A 26,306-nucleotide genomic window follows, 5' to 3' on the forward strand; every position below is an offset into this window, starting at 1 on the left:
ATTGGACTTTGTGTTGCTTAGAGCTTTTTGTTTACACCAGTAGCAAACAAGTACCTCACTGACACCAAATTTTTGTTTGCTTTGTGGAACAGAATGGAAATCGAGACACCAGAGTACTTTAATTTTATACCGTGGTAAAACTTATTTTTTCTTGCCGTCTTATGAAGTTGCAGTTAACTTTAGTTGGTTCCTTAGTGTCATACTGAGTAAAGTGCTATAAAGCATCACAGTTAACAACTGCCCTTATTCCCCAACCTCATAGCCTCCAGCAAGTACAAAGATACTGTACTGTTAAGCCTATACAAGGGAATGAGAATAAACAAAGCACCTACAGTATATACTGTAAAAACTCTTGTTGGCTGACTCGTGTCTATCTCCTATCTCCTACACTAAACAGTTCAGTATGAGAAGTCTTGCATTTTCCATACAAAAAATACTTGAATATTTTGTTTTCCCTAAAAGTGTTTCTTGGAAATATGGATGTGAAAAATATGCAGTGGTGAAAAATACATGTAGAAATACAGTAACTTTATAAGTTATAAGGTTTTTTTTATATTATATCAAATAAGATTTCATAAAATTTTCATTTAGAGAAAAATTGAGGAGAGAAATGGAAGCTCGTGAGTTGGCTGAACGTAAGCAACAAGAATATGCTGATAGATTAAAACAAATGCAAGAGGAAATGACAAGAAGACAAGAAGGTAATATTTTTATATTCCTCAATTCTACTATATTCAATTTGTATAATTATTGTTCAAGTTTTATTTATTAGTTTGTGAACAATTTTTTGTATTTAGAACTGAGAGAAGCACAGGAAACTATTCGTCGCTTAGAAGAACAACTGAAATTGATGCAGCAAGCCAAAGAAGAGTTGGAAAAGAAACAGCAGGAACTTGAAGACATGATGCGTAAATTAGAAGAAAATAAAGCAATGGAAGCTGAGGAAAAAGCTAAATTAGTAAGTTATACTTAAGTTTTTATCTTCTAAAGCAATCTCTATATTGAATAGAAGAATGAAATTTAAAAAAATTTATATAGGTTTCAAAAAGAAACTAATTCAATCAAAGAACTCTGTGCATATTTTTGTTTTAGAATTTACAATTTTTACTAGTTATGTAAAAAATAGGACTGTAATATCTTTGTGTTGAATACATAAATGAAAATGTCATCATCTATAAATTTTTCATATCTAAATATTTTATTTGAAAAAGTAATGTAAATCTGAATTTCATTTAAACACAAATGTCATGTCTCTTGCACATGTGCATTATCATTGTTACTTAAAACTTTGTTCCAGTTTATAAAATATTCTAATTTAGATATGAGATAAAGAAATATAACTAACAAACTTATAAAAGTAAAAAATAAAATCAGTAAGCTTTACATTTTTTAACAAATCTTGACACTATTGTACTTGATCATACAACAAAAACTGTTTAATTGACAATATTAAATAAACTTTTACTATAAGAAATGTTTTCATCTTACAAACACTAGTTGATAATGATTAAATTTTTTGATTGAAAATAGTTCATAAATTCTATTTCTGTTCAAGCAAGCATTTTTTGTTTTATGATTATATTTGAAATTTAGACAAAGTTTAACAAATTTGTATTATTAACATTGATTTGTTGTACTGAGTTAGACAAAATGTTTCTCGCCACACGAATCGCACACTTGGGATTGAACGCTTACTTTGTTTAAAAATCTGAATAAAATGATTCCTGAAATTTTACAAAAATTAGCATCAGCCAATACAATACTTGATGACATGTTTATTAACAGTAATAGTAATATAAAAATAATTCCCATTCTAAATAGGTTTTAAAATGTATTTCTCATGGCTTTTCTTTCAAATCAAAAGAAAAGTTTTAATGTGTAAAATAGCTCTTATCACCTATTACATATATAATTTTTGGAATACTTCAGGAAGAAGATATCCGTCGTAAACAATTAGAAGTCCAAACTATTCAAGAAGAAGTTGCTCAGAAAGATGAAGAAACTAGACGTCTTCAAGCAGAAGTGGAAGAAGCCAGAAAACGGCAAGAAGAAGTCTCAGCTGCACTGCTTGCTGTTACTGAAACCCCTCAACATCATCATATTCATGAAGATGAACATGAAGAAAATGATGAATTGACCAATGGTGGAGAATATGGTAATTACATTAATTAATAATTAAAGATGCAATCAATAAAAATAAAAGTTATGAAATATAACAACTATTCAATTATGAAATGAGCTTAAAATGTTTTTATGGTAAATCTCTAAGTGAAAATAATAAATATAGGATTATTTGAAAAAAATTAATATGATGATTAGCTCTTAAAATTTCATTAAAATTTTTTTTTACCAATGAGATGAAAATTTTTTAGGTTGACAGCATTGACAGGTCATAACTTGGCTGGTGTCTAGCATCAATAAACAATTGACACAACAATTTTAGCATCAGTTTAACTCTGTAAACATGTATCCAGACAGTTATCAAAATCGAAGAAAACTTTAATTGCTCTTACTTATATTTAAAATTGGGAAAAACATATATTGTATTGGCCAAAAAATTTAGTCAAATTTTTAATGATAATTTATTGAAGAATATCAAAGTAGGGACCAAAAATTTAAAGATCTGTATTGTTTTAGAAACTTAAACTAGTTTACTATTATAAGTATTGGGTTATAAATGCTTAAAATGATTTCAAATAAATAGTTTTAAATATATGATATTTAATGGTATTTAATAAACAAAATTATATTTAATTAATTGGGCAATTTTAAACATCAGTTTTACAATATTTTTGTACAGTTTTTTTGTTTGTTGATTACTTCTACAATTGAATCATTAGGGAAATAAAATAATGATTTATAGTCAAGAGAGCATATTACCACATTACAGACCAATATCTATACTAAAAATCTGTCAAATTTTCATAAAATTGAATTCTGTTTAAAGTAAATAAAATATTTTAATGATGATGATAGTAAAGATTATTCTATAAGGAAGATTAATTTCTATTGTAGGTGCTGATTTAACAAAAGATGACTCTATTAACATCCCACGTCCCGAAGAAGATCGTATAACTCAAGTTTCTAAAGAAAAACATTTACAAGATCAATTGAAAGTAAGTTAAATAATTAACAGTATTTAGAATTGATTTCTAGTTACGTTATATTCTGAATATATCTCTTGAAAATGTCAGTTGTTTTACATCAAATTTTCAATATTTTGAAATTTTAATTTTATTTATCTTTTCAGTTATTGAGCAAAGATCTGGCTCTGCAGAAAGATGATACAAAGCTGACTCGAAATGATTTACTCCATCAAGAAAATGTCCGGCAAGGAAGAGATAAATACAAGACGCTGCGAGAAATTCGCAAAGGGAACACTAAACGAAGAGTCGATCAGTTTGAGAACATGTAAAAAAATCCCGTCTGCCATTTTTATAAATATATTAACTAATTTAGTAACTACATTTAAAAGGTGCAAAGCAAGTTTGTTAGATTACAATCCAAAATATTCTATTATGAAAATTAATAATTCAGATTATCATTTGTAATTTTTGAATATTTTGTTTTGTGCCTTTTTTTTTCTGTTAAAGCATTCCAAATTTTGCTTTGTTTTTTTTTATTTTTTGTTTTTACAATATGCATTTTGAATATGTCACAGTATTAGGAAGCATTTTTTGCTTGAAATTCTTCTATACACTTCTTAATTTTCTTGTTATAATCAGGAAATTAACTGTGATCAGTTTCACAATATCTATAGGTAATAAAAAAAAAAGGATGCGACAAAATGTTTCTCGCCACACGAATCGCACAGCGATCGAAAACTTATTTGGAACATTCCCGTGGCCACATCGCTCCTCCAATTAGAAATGCCATTTTTTAATTAATTAGTACTTCATGAATTATGTGCCTAAAATATTTTTAAGTACTTTTGATATAGATTTGTAGCGTTATATATTCAGTACTTTTTGTAATGGGGATCTTCCAATTTTACAAACATGTTCCTGTTTATATTTTCATAAAAGATCTAAAATTAGTAAAAAGTTATGTACGACAAACTTTTAGGTATATATAAAGAGAAAGAAAGGAAAATGTTCCGACATATCGTGGGGAAGTAATATAAATTAACGAAGGGCAAAAATTGTTGTTTGACAAGTCAATACCTGCCAAATATTAAAATGTTTAAAGTGAAAGAATCTAATATGTATGTATGCCTTAAAATTTTTTGCCAATCTTTTTTAATAACAAATAATTGATTTTCTACAAATTATGTTTTGATACAATTTTTATAATACGAGGGGGAAAGACGAATTTAACATTTGCAGGTATTGGGGCCGGGACAATGTCCCTCGAAGGTGCTGTCGTTGGTAACTATTTTGCTGTCACAAAATGTTGTTTGTTGCAAAGATTGATTGCCAGAAGAAACAAAAATAAAGGATTATAGATTAAAGTTTCATTTGTTTCCATTATTCTGATCTTTGATACTATTTATAGTAACAAACAATGTCCATGAATGTGTTAATATAATCATCTTGATGTGTTGTTTCATGTTCCTGTTATATAAACTATATTATAAGAAAATAGAAAATTAAATAGATACAACAAAATTTTCTCAACACAAAGAGAAAGATTGACATGGAAAAGAAAAAAACTATATACATCTGAAACATCCATGTTCTGTATTTAGTCGGTCAGTTTTCTTAATTGTGACATTTTAAATGAGTTCTGTTTAATTAACAATTTATACAATGTGTAATTACATAATTAATAATTTTAGTCAAATTTTTTCAAACACTATTCTTACTGAACTGTTTAATCTGGGTAATGTTCTTTGGTATTCAAATATACTGTAGATCTACCTATAAATTCCCCACTGTCATCCATCTGTCATTCCTTAATCTCGAGAATGGTGTTAGATAAGTGAAATTCAAGACCAGATATGGAAAGATGAGGGACAAGAGGCCACGATTAACTATACACAAACTTTCGACGCAAACCGGAAGTCACGTTATTTCAATTCAAATTTTCCCCTGAAAGGAATTAGATGACCGGCACGACTCCATTGCTAATGGAAAAGTACGATGTACAGAGGCAAGCACTACAGTATTAATTTGATGTGGAGAGCATATATTCGAAATTAAATAAATTAAAAATATGATTAAAAATTGCAGCCCGGCATTGTGACCATGTTACAATAAATAAATGCTCATTAGCATTTAAAACTTTATGAAACTCATTGCTACTCTCAATTAAAATTATAAAATGTCACAAGATTTTATTATAAACTTCTAACAGATGGCACCCCCATGCAATATAATTAACAATATTTTAATTTTCTAACAGCTGGGAAATTTATGCAACTCATTGCTGGATTTTTTAAAAATTACATTTTGAGACCCCAGGACCGAAAAAAATTGGCACCTATTTCGTTTAATATTTCAGGATGGTGTAAAGATTAAAAAAAAAAAACTAAATTTGACATGGTAACTTGTATAAAAGGGGCATTGATTCTATTACATTTTGCTGGTTAAAAGTCGGAGTGGGGAGAGAAAAGGTAAGGTGTCATATCTCGAGAGGGGTCGAACCAACGAGATAGAATAACAGAGTGCTAAACTGGTTACTAGAGCTGAGGCGAATTGAAGTGCACTCACACTAAATTTAAGTTAATGATAACTGAAGATATTTTGCAATTTAGATAAATTAATGAAGTTGTTTTTTTACATATACAATGTATCAAAATAATTATGATAAATTTTACACAATATATATTATTTCATAAAATTACAATTTTTTTAGCAAAATTTTCTGGATTTTGAGAAATTTTATGAATAAAAAATTAATCTTTATTAACATTATAATTTTATTAAATAATATACACATATTGACATTACGTATTAAACATAAAGTTTTACAATGCAATGCAAAATATATTACACATACTGTATATCATATTTAAAAAATGGTGTGTATCACTGTCCTTTAAATATAATCATTTTTGTAAACATTTGTCTTGTGCATCTCTAATCTTAATACTTTTATGACATCATCTGAAGGAATATATAGACCACTTTGATCTTTTATAAATATTAAGAGTGCAAAATATTTTAAAATTTGATCAATTATTTATTGTATCTTTATTATTATTATGTAAATCTTGCTTTTCTATATATTTTTGATTAGAAATGCTAAATGAAAGGATATTTGTACAGTTCAATTGACTATTAGCTTTTGGAGATGGAAAAACTCTAGCTAACACTTCCTATATGCTGATCTAAACTGCAATGCTGTGGGATTGCTGTTATTACCACCTCTATTTCTAATTGCAGAAAAAAATAACTCAATGTGATCTTGGCTGAATTTTTTTGTTAAAGATAATTTAATAATGGCTTTTCACTCCAAACATATAGAAGAAATAGCAAATCACTATTTTTTAAACCAATTATTAGACCAATTAGACTGTTCATTAAAGCCAGGACTACCATCAATATAAGAACAACATTTCTGTAGAGAACTAGTAGCAGGTAGTTTAATAAACTCGTAGATACTCGTATGCCTTACTAGAATTTAAAGCAAACTTTTTAAACAACGTCTGGATATTCATTGCCTTCATTACCAAAAAGCTGATGTTCTAATAGAAAATAACTTAGATGACGAAGCAGTCCATTAATCATTATAGCATCAGATTTAGAAAGCATTTCTCCGAGCCTTTGTGAATTCAAAAAACATTCGATCTTATTTGGATTTCTTTTATTAAACTGACTGTTATATTTAAGTTTCTTTTGTAGCTGTTCACATTTCTGTCTTGTTAAAATTAACATTGTTCCCCATCTCCAAAAAAGGTGCGTGAAATGTGAGTGATCACCAGAGACCGTTACTTCATATTCTATCTTTGCAATTTTTTCTTTACAGGCTTCTGAAATAGGGTCTTTAGATGTTTGATGAATCCCTTCTTAAGAAATGGCTTAACGAACATTTTTTGATACCATGGGGGTCTACCATTTGGGGGTTCCCCCTCCCCCGATTCTAGAATCTTACCTGACTGTTGGTACAATTGATAGCGGCACAAAAATGTGCCATGATTATTTCTTACGGTACGCTTCGCTATAAACCCACTGAAACTGTCGTGGCGTCGTTCACTTCAATTAGGCCGCGTTTCTTTATGCAGCGTGTGTGTAGCGAAATGACGTCACGAGCAGTGTTGGCCAATTAGAAACCAGTTTCAGTGTGTTCGCTGCATAAAGAAACGCGGGGTTAGCTTCAAAAAGTGGCGCTGTAATCACTGCTACTAGCACTGTTATTCTATCTCGTTGGGTTGAACTTAAACTTTAATCGTTAATTAGCATTTATAATAATTCTGAAAAATCATCTACAATCAAAATTTAGCCTTTCGCCATTTTATTATACTTAATGATATGAGATTTTATTTAAAAACATAACAGATGGCGTCACACATGATTTTAACTCGTCGGGAAACTTATGCAATTCATTTCTGGATATTTAAAATGAGTAACTCGACCTGCATTAAATGACAGTTTACTGTTTCTGTTAGTTTCATCAAAATACAAACTTTTCACGGAAAATAAATTTTTTTGTTATGGGTCTTTTCGTAAAAAAGATTTGACAAACTGACCCATAATTGTAGGTGGCTTCAAAAGTTATGCAGTAACGTTAATTTAACAATATGATTTCATTTAACAAATTTACATGATAAATATAAAATTGAGAAGACCTATTTCATCCTTAAGCAGCAACTTGTTTAGCTTATGTGCAAATCCAGTCCTGAATATTGGTGAGGTTAAAGTTCTTACGAGACCATGGACTCTATGCTAACTGGTCGAAGTGTTGCGTTTTCTTATCCCATCAATCCACTCGAGACAATACAAATTTTCAGATTTGTAGGCCCATTTTAAGACCAGAGTCCTGAAATGGGCCTACAAGTTTGAAACTTTGCATATATTAATAGATCTTAGTAGTACGCAAAAATGCAATTCTATGATAATTTGAATTTTTTAATAGTCAGAATAGTGTATTTTTATTTAATTCCCTAAATACTTCAATTCTCTAATTTCATATTGAGCGATATATCACTAAATTCTGTTCCTTTCTAATCGAAACTTAATTTCTGGACATTCTTCATTGTCTTTGGATATATGTAAAGATTCTCGTAACTTTTCCATCAATATCAACATCACTTATTTACTCACCATTATTATTAAAGTGAATATTTTTTTTATATTCAGCCTAAAAATCAATCCAACGAACTTTCAGTAAAAACTCATAAAAACTCGGATATTTTGTTTTTTATTTAGCAAATATAGCATTTAGATAACTAAACGATATTAGTTGATATATTAATACAATAAAAATATTCCAAATAATCTTTTACAATTCTTTGTATTGTATTGAAGTTTTGTTGAAGGAATGGCTAACGGTTCGAGCCCTATGACAAGACGCGTTGTCATTTTGGAAAATGATATCACCACCAAATATATTTTCGATGGATGGAGTAAGAAATGTCTCCAAAACGTAAACGTATATCTGGGAATTTAGGAAAGCTGTTCATTCCTGCATCAATCAGATGCCTGGTCCTTTACCTGACATGCAACTCCAAATAACAACCGAGCTAGGAAATTTTGTCGTTTTTTGTAGGTAGTCACCTTATAAGCTACACGAGAACGACGCCAGGTAAAGTTCCAGCATCATCTCCGTGATCAATGCAATTTCGTCAAGTCGTCTGTTGTTTTGGCGCATTGTAGCCTTGTTTTCTATGTTAGTGCTGATTTTCGTTGAACAAGCCCTTGGGTGTATCGGTCAGGGCCGCAATGGAGAGATTGGGGGCAAGGTTTATCGGCATCGGCAACATTTTCATGGCTTCTACGAGGTGCGCATTGCGTTCCTCCAGCGTGGTAGAGAGCAGTTTAAGCGCTTGGTCACACGACTGTAACATTTGAGGTTTCGTCAATTTAGTACTATCGGGAGTTGAAATAGTTGAAAAATTGTTGTTATTCGGACGAAGCTTTTCTGCTTTGCTAGAAGATTCGTGATTATTTAACAATACTCCTGTATCAATAGCATTTTTAACCATTATGTTTTCGTTCATTATAGGTTTCTCTTCACCATTTTGTAAATTTTTGAAATTGTTTTCTTTAACGACTGAAAACGAAATGCTAGACAAATGACAATTACTATTCTGAACATAAATTACACCCAGATAGAAAGCATTATATAATTTATCGCAGCAAATCGATTCTTCGCACACGGTCACGGATTCTTTACTTAATACTTTGACATAGTAGTTTAAATTCTTCTTCATTGTAATTGGTTTTATAAATTCAATCGTATATTTTGAATCGGAATTATTATTTTTCGCTTCCTTAAACTCTGCCAATCGAGGAGTTTCAGTGTGTTCGCCAATATAGATATCTGGAGAATTTGTCAATTTTTCACAGCATAAAGTGAGAACCTTCAATTCAATATCTGTCACAAATGGGTTAATGAAACATTTCATAATTATTTTTGCATCTCCGTTCGAAAGTTTGTTATCTAATTTGTATGAATTGCAAAATTCAAACGACTTTTCAACTATTTTATCCTCTTCAATTCTATTTTTATACTTCGAGTTGCACCATTTTGGCAAATCAGGAAACAGTTTTGGATGGGATATATGCATAGCTATGGCCGTGATCTCCTCCTTTAGCAAAATTTCGCTCGAAGCTGGACTGCTAAATAGTTCATCACGAGTCATGGTAAGAAATCTTATATGAGGCAAAATACATCTCAGTATCTTTCTTGAAACACTAGGAGAAAATGTAAAGCACCGATACCTAGCAAATTGTTTAACCCATTTCAGAATGGCTTCAAAGAGAAAAAGTTCATTTGGGATTTTAAGAAAACCAAAAGATACGATTTTTTCCACTACTTCAACAGATGCTTTCAAAAAAGCGTTAGAATTCAACACCGCTACCGTTTCATTTTTTATTATTTCTTCGCAGTTTTTAGCTAAATCCTTGTCTTTATTAAGAAGTGATATGTGATACGCGATACAAACATTGTCTGCAGCGAGTTCCGCTTCCATTATTGTCATACAATGGAACATTAAAGGATATATATTGTATTTTTCTGCTAAATAATAAACTTTAAATACGTCGGGTAAATAATCGACATCAATCTTTTCTGTGTAAATATATCTGAAAAGAAAATACAAATAATTTTAATATATTTAAAATAAAATTGTTATTCGAGATTGGGGTGGGGATCTCACCTCAACATAGATGTCATTACATATACACATACATCATAATTAAATTTTACATTTGGTCATGTTTATAGGGTTTTGGGGATTGGGAGGATGGTGAGGTTGAGACTACCTCCTAAAACATATGTAAATCCGATGACAATGCATTTTAATTATGTCTACAGCTTTCTATCTTAAATAGAAATGGACGAAATTTGAGGACGTTATAAAGAAAGTTAAATAAAAGCGTTAATTACATCATTATATTGTTTAATTTATTTATGTGTGAAAAAATATTACATTGTCAATTCAAAATTTCCATAATATAATTACTTACTTGAGCAGTTGTTCAAAAATATTCACTTCTGTATCCTCGACGTTGATAATCTGAACAGCTGCGTTATTCGTCTCCGAATAATTACAAAACATGGCCTGAAGTACATCACTGTAGATACTAAGGAGAAGTTTATGAGAAGGAAATTGGACTTGGTCAGGAGGCTTGCCCACAACGAATATTACATCAGATAGACATTTGGACTTCATCAAATATTCCAGTTTTGTGGATAGGAAGAGATGTTCGTTTTGCCAAGAAGCCATTCTTAACCTGCAGACAAAATACATTATGATATGGTGTAATATGAATAAAATAACGAAATTGTATGCTTTAATAACAAATGATCAACATTCATTAAGTTTATTAAGCAATATGCAGGATGGCTCAAAGGTTCGTTGCTTCATTAAAGTTGACTGAATCACTAACAACAACATGCAACTGTTAGAACTATTTTTTTTACCGGCCACTGTGTATAAAGTAAATGATCGAGTTTATTACCGCCAACTTGATTATTTGCTTATTGTTTTGATAATTGTGTATGAATAGCAGTCAAAAATTTAGTCGTTTAATCTAATCACAACAATTATAAAGCGGTGCAAATAATAACACGTTTGAATTTATTGAAACGATAATCAAAGGAGACAATAATTCCCAGGAATTTTTCGGGGGGTGGTCTGTTCGGATATGTCGGGCCCCGTCCCTCACCACCCGGTCGCGCCATTGTGGGCCTGGCCGAACCCATAATGGGCCTACTAAAAGAGGCCCTCTTAGTGCCCACAGGGCGGAAAGAGCTAAAAAAAATCAACGGAGACATACAATTGGGCAGACGATCGCGTAGGTTTGAATGCATTTTGGTTGCATTTCATTGGCGGACCCAGCGAAATCTAGAGCAAAACAAAGAGTAAAAGTAATTATTCAAAAGGAATTTTTATTTATTATGAAGAACTTCCACGAAGAATTAGTGGTAGTAAGTTTCTTATTATTAGAAGAGGATGCTGTAAATTATATACGGGAAAGTAGGGTAATGCCGTGCACCTAAGAGAAAACTAAAATAACACTCAAATTTATTATAAAAACATTTGTATAATGTTTTTACTAAGTTTGAAGTGTTCTCTACAATTTGGTTTTATTTATTCCACATAAAAGTTTTAAAATAGCATTGGAAATTGGTTAATAAAAAGTTATCATCGAGTGGGAATGCCCGACCATTAATGCCGATAAGGTCGGGCATTCCCACTCGATCGGCATTAATCAGATTCTTATTTATTATTTATATATAATATTAAAAAGAACTTATTATATAAAATTATTAATATACCATAATGATATATTATTGAAAAAGTTTTTTACCGCAAAAGAAAACTTTCCTCGTTGTATGATGAGTCATCACTAGAATGGGTGTCAACATTATACATGGGATATGAGAATGGCCACAACCTAACTGTATATCAGGAGCATACGAAAGAGCAGAAATCCAACCACTTGTAAGATAGTTATGGGCCTCTAAAGATTTGTAAGCTTTCATTTGTGAAAGAGTGCAGTAATTTGTCGTCAATACCAAATAGTTTATGATGTCACCAAATTCTACTTTAGGCCACAACTCGATCTACAACGAAGATGCCAGCTTCGTATGGATCGACACCGTACATAATAAAACTTTCTCTTCATATAAAGCAGCATCTCGTCCTGTCAGATTATGAGAATACCCGCCAGAAAAACATATTTTTTAAATTTGTCCATGATATAAAAATACTGCAGTTCTATTAAATTTAAATTGAAAAAAAGCACTGCCAACCTGTCAAACAACAAACCACCTGCAAGCTAAGCAAGCAGAAGCTAGACCGCAAACATGAAGTGGAGAAGCAAACGTGTGCTTTTTAATTTTTGCCATTTAGTACTGTTTGAATACAAGAACAGGTAAAATATCAACTAACAGCACTAGTTGTTGAACTTAGCTTAGGTAAGCGTCATTACCTTTTATCGCCATATTAGATTCTGATGATTTTTTGTTGGCCTAAGAGCATATTATATCAAACGAAAAGCATAAATGCGAAGCTGAATGTATGTAGTTTAAGAATTTAAAATAATGTGTATAGTTTTAATCAAACAATTTAACATTTATCCTCGGTTGAAATTTGGAAAATTTTTGGACCACCTCAAAAAGAACACATGAATGAAACAAAAGAAAACTCTGCTTCTGACCACCACGCGACTATAGATCTACGATGGCATTTGCTACCTGGCTACAACAATCACACTCGTACATTCACAATTTCATTCTGTTTCGAGATACATAAACGAGCGGGATTGTACGCTGAGCAACGTTGTCCAACTTTCGTCTAACTCTTCGTATTTTACTCCTAATGTACACGCGATTTTTGGTTTCTTTGTTTTTCAACTAATAAATGTTTCCACGACCTATAATTCCGATACCTTCAACACACATTTTGCTATCGTTCACTACGTTCTCAAAATATGAAAGTTTATATTAAAATTGCGTAAAAGTTTCGTATCTCGAGAAACTCGTCTTTTTTCCTTTTAGATATGAATAGCGACTCCATTTCCATTCAATAGTAAACCTTCTAAATATTTCAAAAAGTTTCGAACGCCCACGAAAAATTCCTGAACAGTTGCTCGCCAGGAGTCGAGCCTCAATGGCCTCCTCTTTTCCTTTAGTCGAGCAATGAAAGTCTACTCTATTACTTAATTACTAGTACTAATTGGTATACAGTATAAGTTCATGTTTTCCCTTCTCAATCATCATCTAATCCCAATGAAGGTAAATGTTTAAGTGCAAATGTAGTTTTTCGTAATGATAATATAAATAATATTCTTATATTTTGCACTAACTTTATAAAATAGAGATTACAGAATAATTTTTTTTCATTATAATTATAATTACATACAAAAATTAAAAATTATTTATAAAAATAGACTAAAAATAATAAATTATTCGAAATTAAAAGTAATTAAACTTAAATCCATTACTGAAAGATTTAGTGAGGTTAATTTTAACATAGAAAAATGACCTTACCTGTGTCTGTTAACAAATCTGTAATTATTTCTGTTACTTCCAGGCGAAACGTTAATATATATCAAACCTAAACCAAAACTGAAACTGAAACTTTATAGTGATAACACGAACGATATGAGATGATGATTATAATTATTACGGATAGTCTGTTATTTGTGTCGATTTTATGGAAAAATAAAATTACTCTCTTATTTTCAAAATGTAAATTTAAATATTTTTCAATATAAAGTCATTTCAAAATAAGTAATTTGAATGCATTACAATTCTTGTACTAAAATTTAATTTTTTTCATTCTCTCTTGCGTTATTAGTTTAAAAAATTCTTTCTGCCCTGTGCACAGTAAAGCCTGGACTCCACATTACCTGAAAACAGAAACTCAAACAGAATTCAAACACAGAAAGTTTTCGTTTCAGTTTTGTTTTCGTTTTAACTTGGCTCCACTAGCACGTTACGTGGAACTGCGCCATCTGTTGATCAGTTTTGTAATTGTCGTAGAGTCAAACATGGACGACGCTACGGATTTTGCCTTGCTTTCTCTATATTTATTAACAATTTCATTGTTAATAATCTTTGAATTATTTACATTTTTTGTCGTATTTTCTAACTTCTTCAATGAATAATTCCAAATCTATTTGTTTCCTCATCCTTTTCTGCCTTTACGACAATCAAACTACATGTGATGAATGCACGTGACTACGCGTCACAAATCCTCGCGTTTTTATTGGTTGCAGTACGACAGAAGCGCGGAACGAAAACGGAAAAGTTAAATAATTTTTAACTTTGCTTTCAGTCTTGTTTCTGCCCAACTGAACCTTCCAAAACTGAAAGTTTCGTCAGTTTGGCTTTCAGTTTTACGGTTACGTCGCGGATTCCGGTAATGTGGAGTCCAGGCTTAAGAGGACCTCTTTCAGCAAACCCATTATGGGTTCGGCCAGAACCACAATGAGGCGGCCGGGTGGTGAGAGACGGGGCTGACATACCCAGTCGGATCACCCATCCCGAAAAATTCCTGGGGATTTTTTGACTCGTACGGATTCGAACCTGGGTCCCCCAGAGCGGTAGGTTGCCATCTTGACCGCTCGGCCATCCGGCCGTTGCGTTATTAATTATAGATATTCGATAATATATTATCATCTTTTTATGAAACTTTAAAATTATGCGTACGTTAACTCGTTCGTTTTGATCTAAGTACCTCTGTAATATAATATAAGAGAACAATAGACCATGAACAATCCTAATCTGGTCAACGTGGCTTTGGTTTTACGGTAACACATTTTCGGGTATCACCTTATACCCGTTCGCACCGAGCATTTCAATCTAGATTGTGACCAAAGTTGGCGATTATGCCATGATGCGACCTCTCTCGACTGAAACGAGGTTCAATCGCGATTGACTCAAGATAGTTCTTGAAACTAGATCCAGTCATAAGAGAGATCCCACAATCCCACGCGCGCGAGAAAATACAAGATGGCGGTGGAACACGTGTCGGGCTATCGACAGAGAAATAAAAAAGATACTGTATTTGGAGAGACGATGACATCTGTTTATCATCAGATATATGACAAGAAAAAGTACTGTATTTATTTCTAAGCAAAATTTCCATTTTGTTTGTTGGTGTTCGTGACTTACCGCATAGTTATGTCAGTTTTACCATCGCGTGTGATAGCCGGGTTTTTCTCAAAGGCTCAACTGCCCGTGCGAACAGCACTACGTTCGACTGGCGACAGTCACAATCCAGATTGTAGGTAAATCGTATCGAAGTGAGTCGTGGATTGTGTGCGAACGTAGTATTACACGAGAGAGGAAAAAATAGAAGTCCATGTCTCATAAAATACGACTGAGTTTCGGCATTTCAAGATTGGACTACGGGTACCAGATTGAGATATTTGTAAGACTCTAGTCTACTACATTTGGTCAACTGACTACTTTTTGGGCCACTTAAAAATAATTTAGGTTACATTTCGAGGAATACTGCTTTACATTTTATAAAACCTATCTAACGACCTGTGAGATTCTCACCGGATACGTGTTGTTTAATAATTAATATAAATAAACTACATTATTTATACATTAAACATACTATTATTAATTAATGAAAATAGCGTTCTATATAAGTAGCCATATTCCGTTTGTTTAATAAATTACATCATTTACATGACATTTGGCATATTATACAGAAATACAGTATGTAAATCTCGGATAATTCGAAGTCGCGAATATTTCGTCCTCTGAATTTCGAACTAACAAGGACTTCCTGTAGCTAGATTTTATTAAAAATAATTTAATCACTCAACCTAACATTATATAAATTAATACAAACTATTTTATCATCACATAGAAGAACGAACATTTATTTATTGTGAAGTCACAATATTCTCAATTTTCTTTATACTGCCTTGCCATGTACAGTACATCATACTTTCCTGTTACAATTCTCGTGCCTGATTTCCGGATCAAAGAATTAAAGTAACGTGGAAGTCCCTTACTTTAATTCTTTGAAATCCTCAAGCCCTTTGTTTATTGTTAATTGGGGTCTCCTGCCCCTTAGCTTTCCATATCTGGTCTCGGCTTTCATCTATCTAACTCTTCGAGATTAAGGAATGACTGACAGACGGCGGACAGTGAAAATTTATAGATCTACAATTTTTTTCAAACTGCAGCCCAATAAATTAAGAATATAATTAAAACTTGTAAACATCGTCACAAGCCAGGCTGCAGTGTACAGTACATTTCCTGGAGAATCTAATTTTTTTTAGTAGTACGATTTTAACAACCTTTCCTTATATAGCATAATCCTATAATGAAATTTGTCATTTCAAGAAACGACTAGCCATTTATTGAAGCACTAGTGCATCTTGTAATACATATTTGTTTTCGAAGCTGTCAAGTTTTTCTGGTCATTTCAATTAATGTTAACCTGTTTCTATTGAAACTCGTTAGACAGATACTGAAATATACACTAAACTTGGTGCAATGCAATACACGAAATGCAAAATTATACATTTCGTGTAGTGCGTAATGTCTTATTAGCAAATGGCGTAAAACAAAGCAGCTGACTGTTTCTGCGTTGTAATTTTTTTGAATGTGAATTATTTGTTTGATAAATATCAATTATAACAAAATAATTTTAGTAAATTGTTTTTATTAAATCTAATAACAACAAAAAGTATACTTTCTTACATTTTGAATTTATTATTATTTAAATGGCCGTAAAATAAAAACGAAAATACAAAAGCAACTTAAATTTGAAACCTTTTTGAATGAATAATATTTCTAAGTACAGTAGAGCGTCGATAAGTGGAACGTAGGTAAGTGGAATGACCGGAAAGTGGAACGATTTTCAGTCGGACTGTGTCGTGCTGAATCGAATGTTTTTGATACTAAATTTACTTCTAAAGTATAATTTTCATGTTTTTTTTTATATTCTTTAATATATTTATTTTGTTTGTACAAAATGCAGAAATAATTTTTAACGATACGATAGCCTCGATGATTATTATAAAAATTTTCGTTAGGCTTAAAATCGACGAAAATTCAACACGAAGCGACACGCAACGGAGAAAAATTCAACAGGAAGCGATACGCAACGGAGAAAAATTTGAACATCGGACAGGTTAATGTATTTTTTCGTAAAAAGTCGGAAACTGGAACAAATCATTAACTGGAAGGACCCCAGTCCCCAATTGGTTCCACTTATCGACGCTCTACTGTATTTCAATGTATGAGTTCAGACTTTTTCTGGCTACATTACTGATTATTATTTTGTAATAAAGAATATTACATAAATAAAAAACTAAACTAAAAAGAGAATAAAAACAATTGTCACATTATGTGGCAATTGTTTTTATTCTCTTATTTACAGTAATTTTAGTTGCAAACATAAAATAAATCCTCAAGCTAAAAATTAAAAGATAATGTTGACTGGCAACAATGCAGCATAATTTTATTTTCTGTTGGCCTCGCTGTATACCGTATTTTACGGACTATAAGACGCACCTGAATTTTGGAGGCAATTTTTCGAAGAAAAAAGTACGTCTTATAGTCCGTAAAATACGGTAAATAGACTACACGGATGGGTGTCGAAAGTGCGACGGCCGGATAGCCCAGAAAATTAAGTCATCAGATTATCGCTCTGAGAGAACCTGCATTGAATCCAGGCGTGCATTCCCCTGGATGTTTTCTCAGACGGATACGTCGTGATTTCATGTGTCTGTCCTGGATATGTCTGGCATCGTCCCTCGCCATCCGGCCCAATCCCCATTGTGATTCGAAAAAAATACGCGATAGTGCTCACAGGGTAAAAGAACCAAAAATGAAAAATACCTTAAAAAATGTAGCAATTGTCATCGTAGGCATGTTTACAGTATCTAGAAATCCGCATGTTACAACATAAAAACCAAAACAGCTGAATAGTTTCGCGCCATTTACTGATAGCATTTCAAGAAGTGACCACAGAAACTAGACAGATTATGTCTAGTTTTTCTGGTCTATTAAAGGCTGTGCTAGCATTTCAAGAAATTGCCATTTCAAGAAGTGACTAACCAATTTCATTATGTGGCTATTTTGTAAACTTTATAGTAAATTATCGCGAAGCCATTTCTCTGATTACGGCGCATTACGGAATCGAAGGGATTCAAGTAATTCTAAGACACTTCCTTAAACCGCTTTTTTCCCCCTCTTTCTTTATCCGGAATCTTCAAATTATTTTAAAAACTGATTAACTGACATTGTATTGTAAACAACTAATCTCACGGAAAAACCATTAGTCCATATAAAATTTGTTTTCTAGAATATTAATTTTGACTTCATAAATCTGAATAGTGACAAGCCAAGTTCACTGATAAATTTACATATAATGACAAACAGAATTCAATTGCAGTCAGCAAATTTAAATTACCTTTACTAATATACTATCGAATGATGCAGCATTTAAACGATAAGTTTAAAGTTTATCGAGTTACATCACAAGATTTGACTGTCACCAACGTTGTTACTTATTCATTACCTTTGCGCTACCGTAACGAGAAAATGTCTAGCGATATATCTCAAACGGAACAATCGCCAGCGAAGCGAAGATCGTGGCCACACCAAACGTCACATATGTTTGCATGTTTCAGTAGCATTTTCAGTCTTTATAATATGAACAGATTTTCATATTTAGTCTACGTCTATAAAGGTATGTCTAAATTTCTCTTTCGTTATTCAAATTAAGAGCGAAATCTTTTAGAAAATAAACTCCGTTTCGTCTCGTTGCGTAACGATTCAAAATGTCAAGCGTGTTAAATTGTCAAGGATGAACTGAATCGTTTTTCTTTCCGTACAGGTCCTTTTATTATACAGTTCTTAATATTATCGATCGTTTTTGGTCTTCCGTTTTTGTATTTAATTATGCTCTTCGGGAATTCGTTAGGAGAAACGGAAATTGTTACGTGGAAAATCTCCTTTACTTTCAAAGGTTTGTACAAAATTAGTTCTAAAGTTACGCGAAATATTTATTAAAATAATTCATCATTTCCGATTTTACTTTTGAAGGTATCGGTATAACTTTACTATACTTTTATTCTATAATTGGCACCTACACCACCTTGCCCACTTCGTGGATGCTGACATACCTTAAAGATTCTTTCATATCGGCAGAAGATAATTACAAATGGAGCATTTGTTATCATAACAGTACTAATATTTTTAATTATTAAAAAATACATTTAAAATGTTTTTAAAAAGACGTTTTATTATTAATTTTCAGAATGTAACCAAAATCAATCAATTATAGAAAATCTATCTGTATCCATTCCATATTATTTAAAGTGAGTATAAATAAAATATAACTAGAATAAAATTATATTTTTGTTATCTCGTTTGGACACGAATAAATAATTTAAGTCATTTTAAATCTAGAAAAATCTTTAAATTTCTAAATCATTCAGTAAGGCAATCAAGAAAAGAGAGTTCTAAGCATTACTTACGGGTGTTTGTATTATTATGTTTTTCTTTTTTACTGTTTGTAAGGCGTTTTATAAGAAATTGTAAATGCTAATCGGACTTAATGACGAGTAAAATCGTCATTAAGTCCGACCCCACGACCCCCCATTCCCTCGACCTTTAACCAAAATTTAGTAGCTTCAATCCCCCTTAACAAACAAACCACCCTGCAAAATTGCAGAAATTTTGGAATAGCATCACAGGAGTTTATGAAGCAGAGGGTAAACAAAATGGTGTCCACCACACAAACATCCATACACAGAAAAAACTTCTGGAGTAATTTCTGTATTTCTCAACGTTTCAAGGTGTCCTTTGTTCAAAAATGTAAAAATCTTGGGGGTTATTTTTCGACTGATCGCCATACTCTTTGTTATATATATATATATATATATATATATATTTTCTTTTCGAGAAAGTTAAAAGAACAATCTAAACATAATTATAAGCGCGGTTTCTCAAATTTTATGAAATTCTACACAATATAAAAATAAACGTAATTGTATAGACGTTATATTGAAATTTTCCATTCAAAAATGAGGCATTTATAACTACATACATATCTTATACGAAAATGTTTATCATCAAAATTTGTAGAATCATTTAAGAAAAAAATGGTTATAAAAAGTTGGTCTAAAAAAATTTACAGTTATAATTGCACAATATTAAAATAATGTACAGTTCTTTAATTCATTTATTAATATTTTGTAATTTAGAAACATATTAATATTTACACATGTTACAAACATTAAAACAAAAGAAGTGTATAAAATCAAAACAATTTTTATTTGAAATTTAATTCATATTATAGTTATATGCAATAATTATATCCAATACATGTACAGTACAGTAGAGCATCGATTATCCGACTTAATTGGGGACTGGGGTTGGTCGGATAACTGAAAAGTCGGATAACCGAAAAGTATGAAAAAATACATTATTAGTATAGTGTATTAGGCCTGGTTTAAATACTAGCCTCCCTTTCGTGGTCGAGCCATTGCTGCCAGCTAAAACATGCAAAAATTTAACAAAAATAATATTAAAGTAGCCAAGACATAACCAAATATTGTAGCGCCACATCACTAGCGGACATTTGAATTTGCCGACTAGAACGCGGTCGGTTAACCGATAAGTCGGTTAATCGGGGGTCGGATAATCGATGCTCTACTGTATTATATTTTTCCTATCGTATTTTAAAACTTTCTCAAAATCCTTTGGTCAGTTTCATCGTAACGTCCATGTTTATGCTAATGTTGAAAACCTACTACCGCTTCGTACTCTTTTTTAATCTTTCGCAGTCTGTTTATTAAAATCTGAAAATTTGGATGAGTGGTTTATAACTACATACATTTTACTAACAATTACAAAAAAAATCCAACAAATCGTATGTTTGTTAAGCATGCAAAGTTTTTAAGTATCACCCAGCCTTCGTGTACTCGACTGGACTGTATGTAAAAACAAGCAACTAATGTTAAAAGTTTAAACGATACAAAACAAGTTAAACAAAAACAATTCCTTTCTACATTAACATTTAAACATTAAACTAAAGAGAGAAACTATTAAACTAATATGAATATCTGAGTTAAAGTAGGTTCTATACGTCAAATGCGAAATTCTACGCTAAAATGATTATCGGTAGAGGAGTAACAATTTCAACACATAATGTCTTGTATTTATTATACAGGGTGGGAAAGAAAGTCACTTAACACCCCTTCTACAAACTGTACATTCTACATTTTGTAGAAGGGATGTTAAGTGACTTTCTTTCCCACCCTGTATTTGAATTTAATATTCAGGTCTTATACAAAATCTAAGGTGTAGTTAAGTGTAGATTAATAATAATAAGGGTAAATAAGAAATTAATCATTAAAGCTTAACATTTCATTAACTATTTTTCAGTAATATTGTACAGAAAAGGGGTCAGGATGCAGAACTTTTAGAATTTGAACCGTCTTTCAATCTAGCTATAATATGGATTTTAATATTCATCTGTTTGTGTTACGGATTGCGAAGTTTTGGAAAGGTTAGTCTAAATTTAACTTTTGTTTCTTATATCTTAATAAAAGTAAAATGTACTTATTTTCAGATAATTTATTTCTTGACTTTGATCCCTGTGATTCTTCTAACGTTAGTTCTATTAAGGTTTCTTCAAGATAGCAGTTCAGGAATATACAAGATTTTCGATGCTCCATGGAAAGAATCTTTTAGAGATGCTTGGGTAGCTAAAAGAAAAAAGTCTTTTTAAATTTATTTTGCTAGGATAGTAAAATTAAGAAACTTTATATTTTTGTAGTCCTGGCTGTTAGCAGCTAGAGAAATGGCGCTAATTTGGATTTTATATTCTAACGTTATACTTCACATCTGTAGTTTGAATAGAACTGCCAATTTTGTTACCAGGTTTGTTATTGTAAATATGAATTTAATGTATGCAAATTTATTAAAACAAATTTCTATTACAGAAGCTTTTTCACTGTCATTTTCCTTATAATATATTCATTATTGATTTCCTGCTTTGTGTTTTCTTGTATTTTTGAAAATTTGTATAAGCAGAACATATCCTATGTACATTCTTCATACGGTAAATAATAATAATGTTCTTGTTATAATTACTATTTTACAAATATCAGATAAATTGGGGATTATTTCTTTCAGAAAATATTGTTTCTATCTTGAACAAAACTTCAAGTCATTCAAAAATAATAGGATTTCTGGTTGGAGATTGTTCTGTAAATGCAAAATTGGACTACGATAAAACCAGTGGCTATCAAGCCACCAGATTATTCACTGAATTACTTCCTGCAGTTTTAAGTGTAAATGGTCCTCTTAATCTTTCTCAGTTTTGGGCCATCTGCTTTTACTTCTGCCTCATCTTATTTGCTTTAGGACAGCATGTAAGTATCTAAACTATTATAACTATATTACTAAATTATTATATCCATAAAATTGAAACAAAGCATTCTTCAGGTATCACTGTGGTGGTGTATAGTAAATTCCATTTTAACCATCAATTGTAAGTTACTAGAAAAATGGGAGATATTAACAACATTTACATTGTGTGTTGCTGGTTATTTTCTCTCTCTTCCTATGGCAACTAAAGTAAGTTTCTTCGTTTAGCTTATTGTTTGGAGTCGTATCAAATTATTATTTCAGTGACCTGATAAGTTTGGGGAAACAGCACTATCAGGTCACTGAAGTAATAATTTAAAGTAAGTTTATTTTGCTTTTTATATATATGAATTAATATTAAATTAAAAATTTTTTACCTTTAGGTTGGAATTTCTGCTATTTATTTCTTAGATTGCTGTGTTGGTTCATTATGGTCAAGTCTTTTTATTTTTTTTGTTATGTTAATCACAATTTTATTCATTGAAGGTAAATAACAAATCTAAAATTCTTCAGGATTTTTCATTCCAGATTATATTGATGAATATTGCTGTCAATTTTTTTTAAAAGGAAAACCTTACAGTATGCAAAACATTCAGGATTCACTTATTGAATCCCATGGAATTTATATTTCTTCAGTTCTGATGCTCTTATGGAATATTTTTCTACCAATTGGCTATTTGGTGAGTATTAACCTAGTGAAAATACTATACAGATTACTGTTTTAATAATTAGTGCATATCTTAATGTTTTTAAAATAATTAATAAGTTGCACTTCATTGAGATATGTTATGGAAAAATTAAATGTGTGCATCAAAGCAGTTTTATTTTTATATTGCAGAAAATGCATGTTAAATAAAATTTTTTAAATTCATGTAAAAACAAAAATATATCTTAACAGGTTAATTTGTTTCATTATGATTATAATGAAACAAATTACTGTTAAGATATATTTTCAGTTTTTATAATATGAACATTTTCATATTTAGTCTACGTCTATAAAAAGGTATGTGTAAATTTCTCTTTTGTCATTCAAATTTAGAGCAAAACCTTTCAGAAAGTAAACTTTGGTTTGTCCCGTTGCATAACAATTGAAAATGTCAAGCATGTTAAATTGTCAAGGATGAACTGAATAGTTTTTCTTTCCAGTTTCATATCAGTAATCTGATATGTTAACCTATTTTTGTTTAAGAAAAAATATCTATGTAACATAATTTTATATATTTTGAATTTTCTAATATTTATAATTACAATTTCATTTCCAGATTTTATGTATTTTGTTTCTTCGATCCAGCCAATTGGAAATAAATTTTCCCTGGAATAATAATAAAAAATTATGGCCTTGGTGGACTACTTACTTAGGACTGGCAGCACACATACTTCCACTTGCAATCATATTTTGCATACTTTTCATTCAAATTTTTTACTATATTCGTAGTTCCAATAGTTCAGATGAGGTTAGCAAATTTGCAATTATGAATTTTTTTCATTTATTCATTCATTATCTAATATTTTACTCTTTAACAGATCCGTCGATTTTCACTTGGTGATATGATATTACATCGTAGAAGTACTATATTACATGAAGTTGATATACCTCCAAAGTATACACCACCCCCTTCTTACTCTACAGCTACTTCTCGACCATTTCGTAATCAACTTCCAAGAATCAGTGTAGATGTAGCAATGGTTGAACTTCCAAGCTTAGTTCCAATTCGGTCAAATGTCTAAATCATTTTTATCATCTTCATGTTATGTTAGATTATGGTTAATATTCTAAAACTTTTGTATTTCAAGAAATACTCTAAAAAAGATAACAGATGAATTCAAATTATATAAAAAAAAGTAATTAAATGAGGATGAATATATTAAATAAAACAAAATGATTATTGCACAATTAGAATGTGATTTATTTATACATTCCTATATTGTATATAATATATTTTTTGTTTTTTAATCAAGTTAACTATTTTTTCCAGGTTTTGCTGGAAAATTTCAGAACAACAAATTTTCAACATATTAATGGTTCTTCAGAATACATTTCTGTATACAATTCAGACAATTTTCATTGTGATAAATGTCTTATTTGTATACATATAAAACAAAGACATACTAAATTTAAATCAAAAAACATTTACATCTTTTTCATCTAAATCACAATGCTTGTAAGCTATGGGTAATGCCCCAGAGGTAGCAAATTAAATCACCCATTTCATTTTTCAAATTAACACATAACATATCATATATACAGTTTCCTATATTAATAGGTTATTGGTTATGATACGGTTCTATTTGTTGGTTACATTTCTAACCGATTTCTTTTATATTAAATGGATCAACATTTCATTCAAGACAAGCCCTAATTTTTAATATATCAATAAATATATAATAGCTGCCATTACTCTCAAACAAATAATATGCTAAACATGGGCAATGAGTGTAAAAATATGGGGTATTTTAAACTGTATGAAACATTTCTATTATTAGCAATTACATTCAATAGTGGAAATAAAGACATTTTGTATACAGTGTGCTTTCTACACTTTTGGTGTGAATGGGTGTATAAAAGTGCAAAACTATGAAGGATTTTTAAATTTGAAGGAAAACAATTTTTCACAATAATCTCTGACTATATAAAACATTATATTTGCAAAGGTAATTATTTTTAAGCAGACATAAATATTCTATCATTGTTGTGAATCCTAACTTGCACACCACAATAAGATTGTCTGTAATATTATTTAATATTTTGTGACAATATATACAAATATTTCTAAACATGTCATGTAAAGTAACTCATGCATTAAAAAAGCTATGTATCAGACTAAAAAAAGTGTGAAAATATTTTGAGCTAGTGGTGGAGTATTTGCTTAACTAAATTTATCAAAGCAAAAAAATAGCTGCATGCCTACTTTGAGTTATTGTGTGACAATATAGTTTTGAAAACAAAAGAATTTGCATAGAACAAAAATTTTTAGACATTGCACTTTTTATATAGATGAAAAATACTTGAGTTAATTCAATAAAAATAAAATTGAAAGACTTAACTGTTTCTTGACAGTTTCAAAATGAACTAGTTCTACACATTACACATATTTTGAGTTGATCTATCAGTCTACTTTGACATCAAGTTTTGACTAATTCTTTTCAAACTAAAACATTTCTCACATCAACTGATATCTGTATGTTTGCCTAAGTGTAAAAATTCTACATAACCATCCCATTTATATAGATATATAGTATTATTGGAGCAGTTTTTTACTAAATATATAGCACTAAGAACTAATATGATATAAGTTCTAGTATAATGCTACATATTTTAATCTAAGAAAACATTTCATTCTTCTAATGTATGATGGTTCATGTGCACACATTAACAATGAACACATTCAGGACTGTACAAAACAGCAAGGCTTGTCAAAAAGCCTATCATCATCTAGATGAATATGTATATAATATATATATATATTTATATAGTATATTCTCTTAAATCTATCATAAATTACATCTCATATGCAAGAGTTTAACAAAGCAGATATTTCTCAGAATACTTTGGCTTTTTCAACAAGGTAATTACATCATTTGTACAAAATCCATTGTATTGATAAAATGCACATCTTAAAACCATTGTGGTTTGATCAACAATAGGTTAACAAGAATGAGTATTCAAACAAATCCCCAGGCTTCCAATGCTTTTATAACAAAATCTTCTTGAGATGAAAGGCAATCATTGTTGTAAGTCTTGCATTTGCTACTACGACCATGGTACAAATCACCGTCCAGCCAGAGACCAAACTGACCTCTAATATTTTAAAAAAGTTTTAAATTACAACAATTGTAAA

At 30.8% G+C, this 26,306-nt stretch overlaps 4 protein-coding genes across 8 annotated transcripts in view; 2 read left to right on the forward strand and 2 right to left on the reverse strand.

Annotated features, from left to right (window-relative positions):
* Positions 1–4,450, forward strand: part of LOC136972407 (moesin/ezrin/radixin homolog 1-like) — a 62,396-nt gene extending 57,946 nt beyond the window's left edge. For all 3 annotated transcript variants that reach the window (XM_067267003.1, XM_067267002.1, XM_067267001.1), the window contains exons 11-15: positions 592–701; positions 798–958; positions 1,930–2,155; positions 3,016–3,116; positions 3,251–4,450. In XM_067267003.1, the coding sequence (XP_067123104.1) occupies positions 592–701; positions 798–958; positions 1,930–2,155; positions 3,016–3,116; positions 3,251–3,415 (763 nt within the window). In that variant the 3' untranslated portion in view covers positions 3,416–4,450. The remainder of the gene's footprint in view (positions 1–591; positions 702–797; positions 959–1,929; positions 2,156–3,015; positions 3,117–3,250) is intronic.
* A 3,833-nt stretch (positions 4,451–8,283) lies between these two features.
* On the reverse strand, positions 8,284–13,663 carry LOC136972445 (uncharacterized). The gene is made up of 3 exons (XM_067267046.1): positions 13,603–13,663; positions 10,572–10,838; positions 8,284–10,187 (listed from the first exon to the last, which is right to left on the reverse strand). The coding sequence occupies exons 2-3, from the start codon at positions 10,829–10,831 to the stop codon at positions 8,771–8,773; spliced, it is 1,677 nt and encodes a 558-aa protein (XP_067123147.1). The 5' UTR covers positions 10,832–10,838; positions 13,603–13,663; the 3' UTR covers positions 8,284–8,770.
* A 4,879-nt stretch (positions 13,664–18,542) lies between these two features.
* LOC136972406 (sodium-dependent transporter bedraggled-like) lies at positions 18,543–24,353 on the forward strand. 2 transcript variants are annotated; one of them, XM_067266999.1, is made up of 14 exons: positions 18,547–18,778; positions 18,926–19,057; positions 19,135–19,275; positions 19,349–19,409; positions 21,481–21,604; positions 21,668–21,799; positions 21,875–21,978; positions 22,041–22,159; positions 22,234–22,472; positions 22,546–22,677; positions 22,851–22,953; positions 23,035–23,147; positions 23,730–23,921; positions 23,992–24,353. In XM_067266999.1, the coding sequence occupies exons 1-14, from the start codon at positions 18,631–18,633 to the stop codon at positions 24,193–24,195; spliced, it is 1,944 nt and encodes a 647-aa protein (XP_067123100.1). In that variant the 5' UTR covers positions 18,547–18,630; the 3' UTR covers positions 24,196–24,353. The 2 variants fall into 2 exon arrangements, with proteins under 2 accessions (XP_067123101.1, XP_067123100.1); XM_067267000.1 differs by lacking the exon at positions 23,730–23,921 and having other exon boundaries at positions 18,543–18,778.
* Positions 24,351–26,306, reverse strand: part of LOC136972404 (oxidation resistance protein 1-like) — a 54,406-nt gene continuing 52,450 nt past the window's right edge. For both annotated transcript variants that reach the window (XM_067266997.1, XM_067266996.1), the window contains exon 14: positions 24,351–26,266. In XM_067266997.1, the coding sequence (XP_067123098.1) occupies positions 26,131–26,266 (136 nt within the window). In that variant the 3' untranslated portion in view covers positions 24,351–26,130. The remainder of the gene's footprint in view (positions 26,267–26,306) is intronic.

This window comes from Centruroides vittatus, unplaced genomic scaffold, assembly GCF_030686945.1.
Source record: "Centruroides vittatus isolate TY-2023 unplaced genomic scaffold, ASM3068694v2 contig_290, whole genome shotgun sequence".
Lineage (NCBI taxonomy): Eukaryota > Metazoa > Arthropoda > Arachnida > Scorpiones > Buthidae > Centruroides > Centruroides vittatus.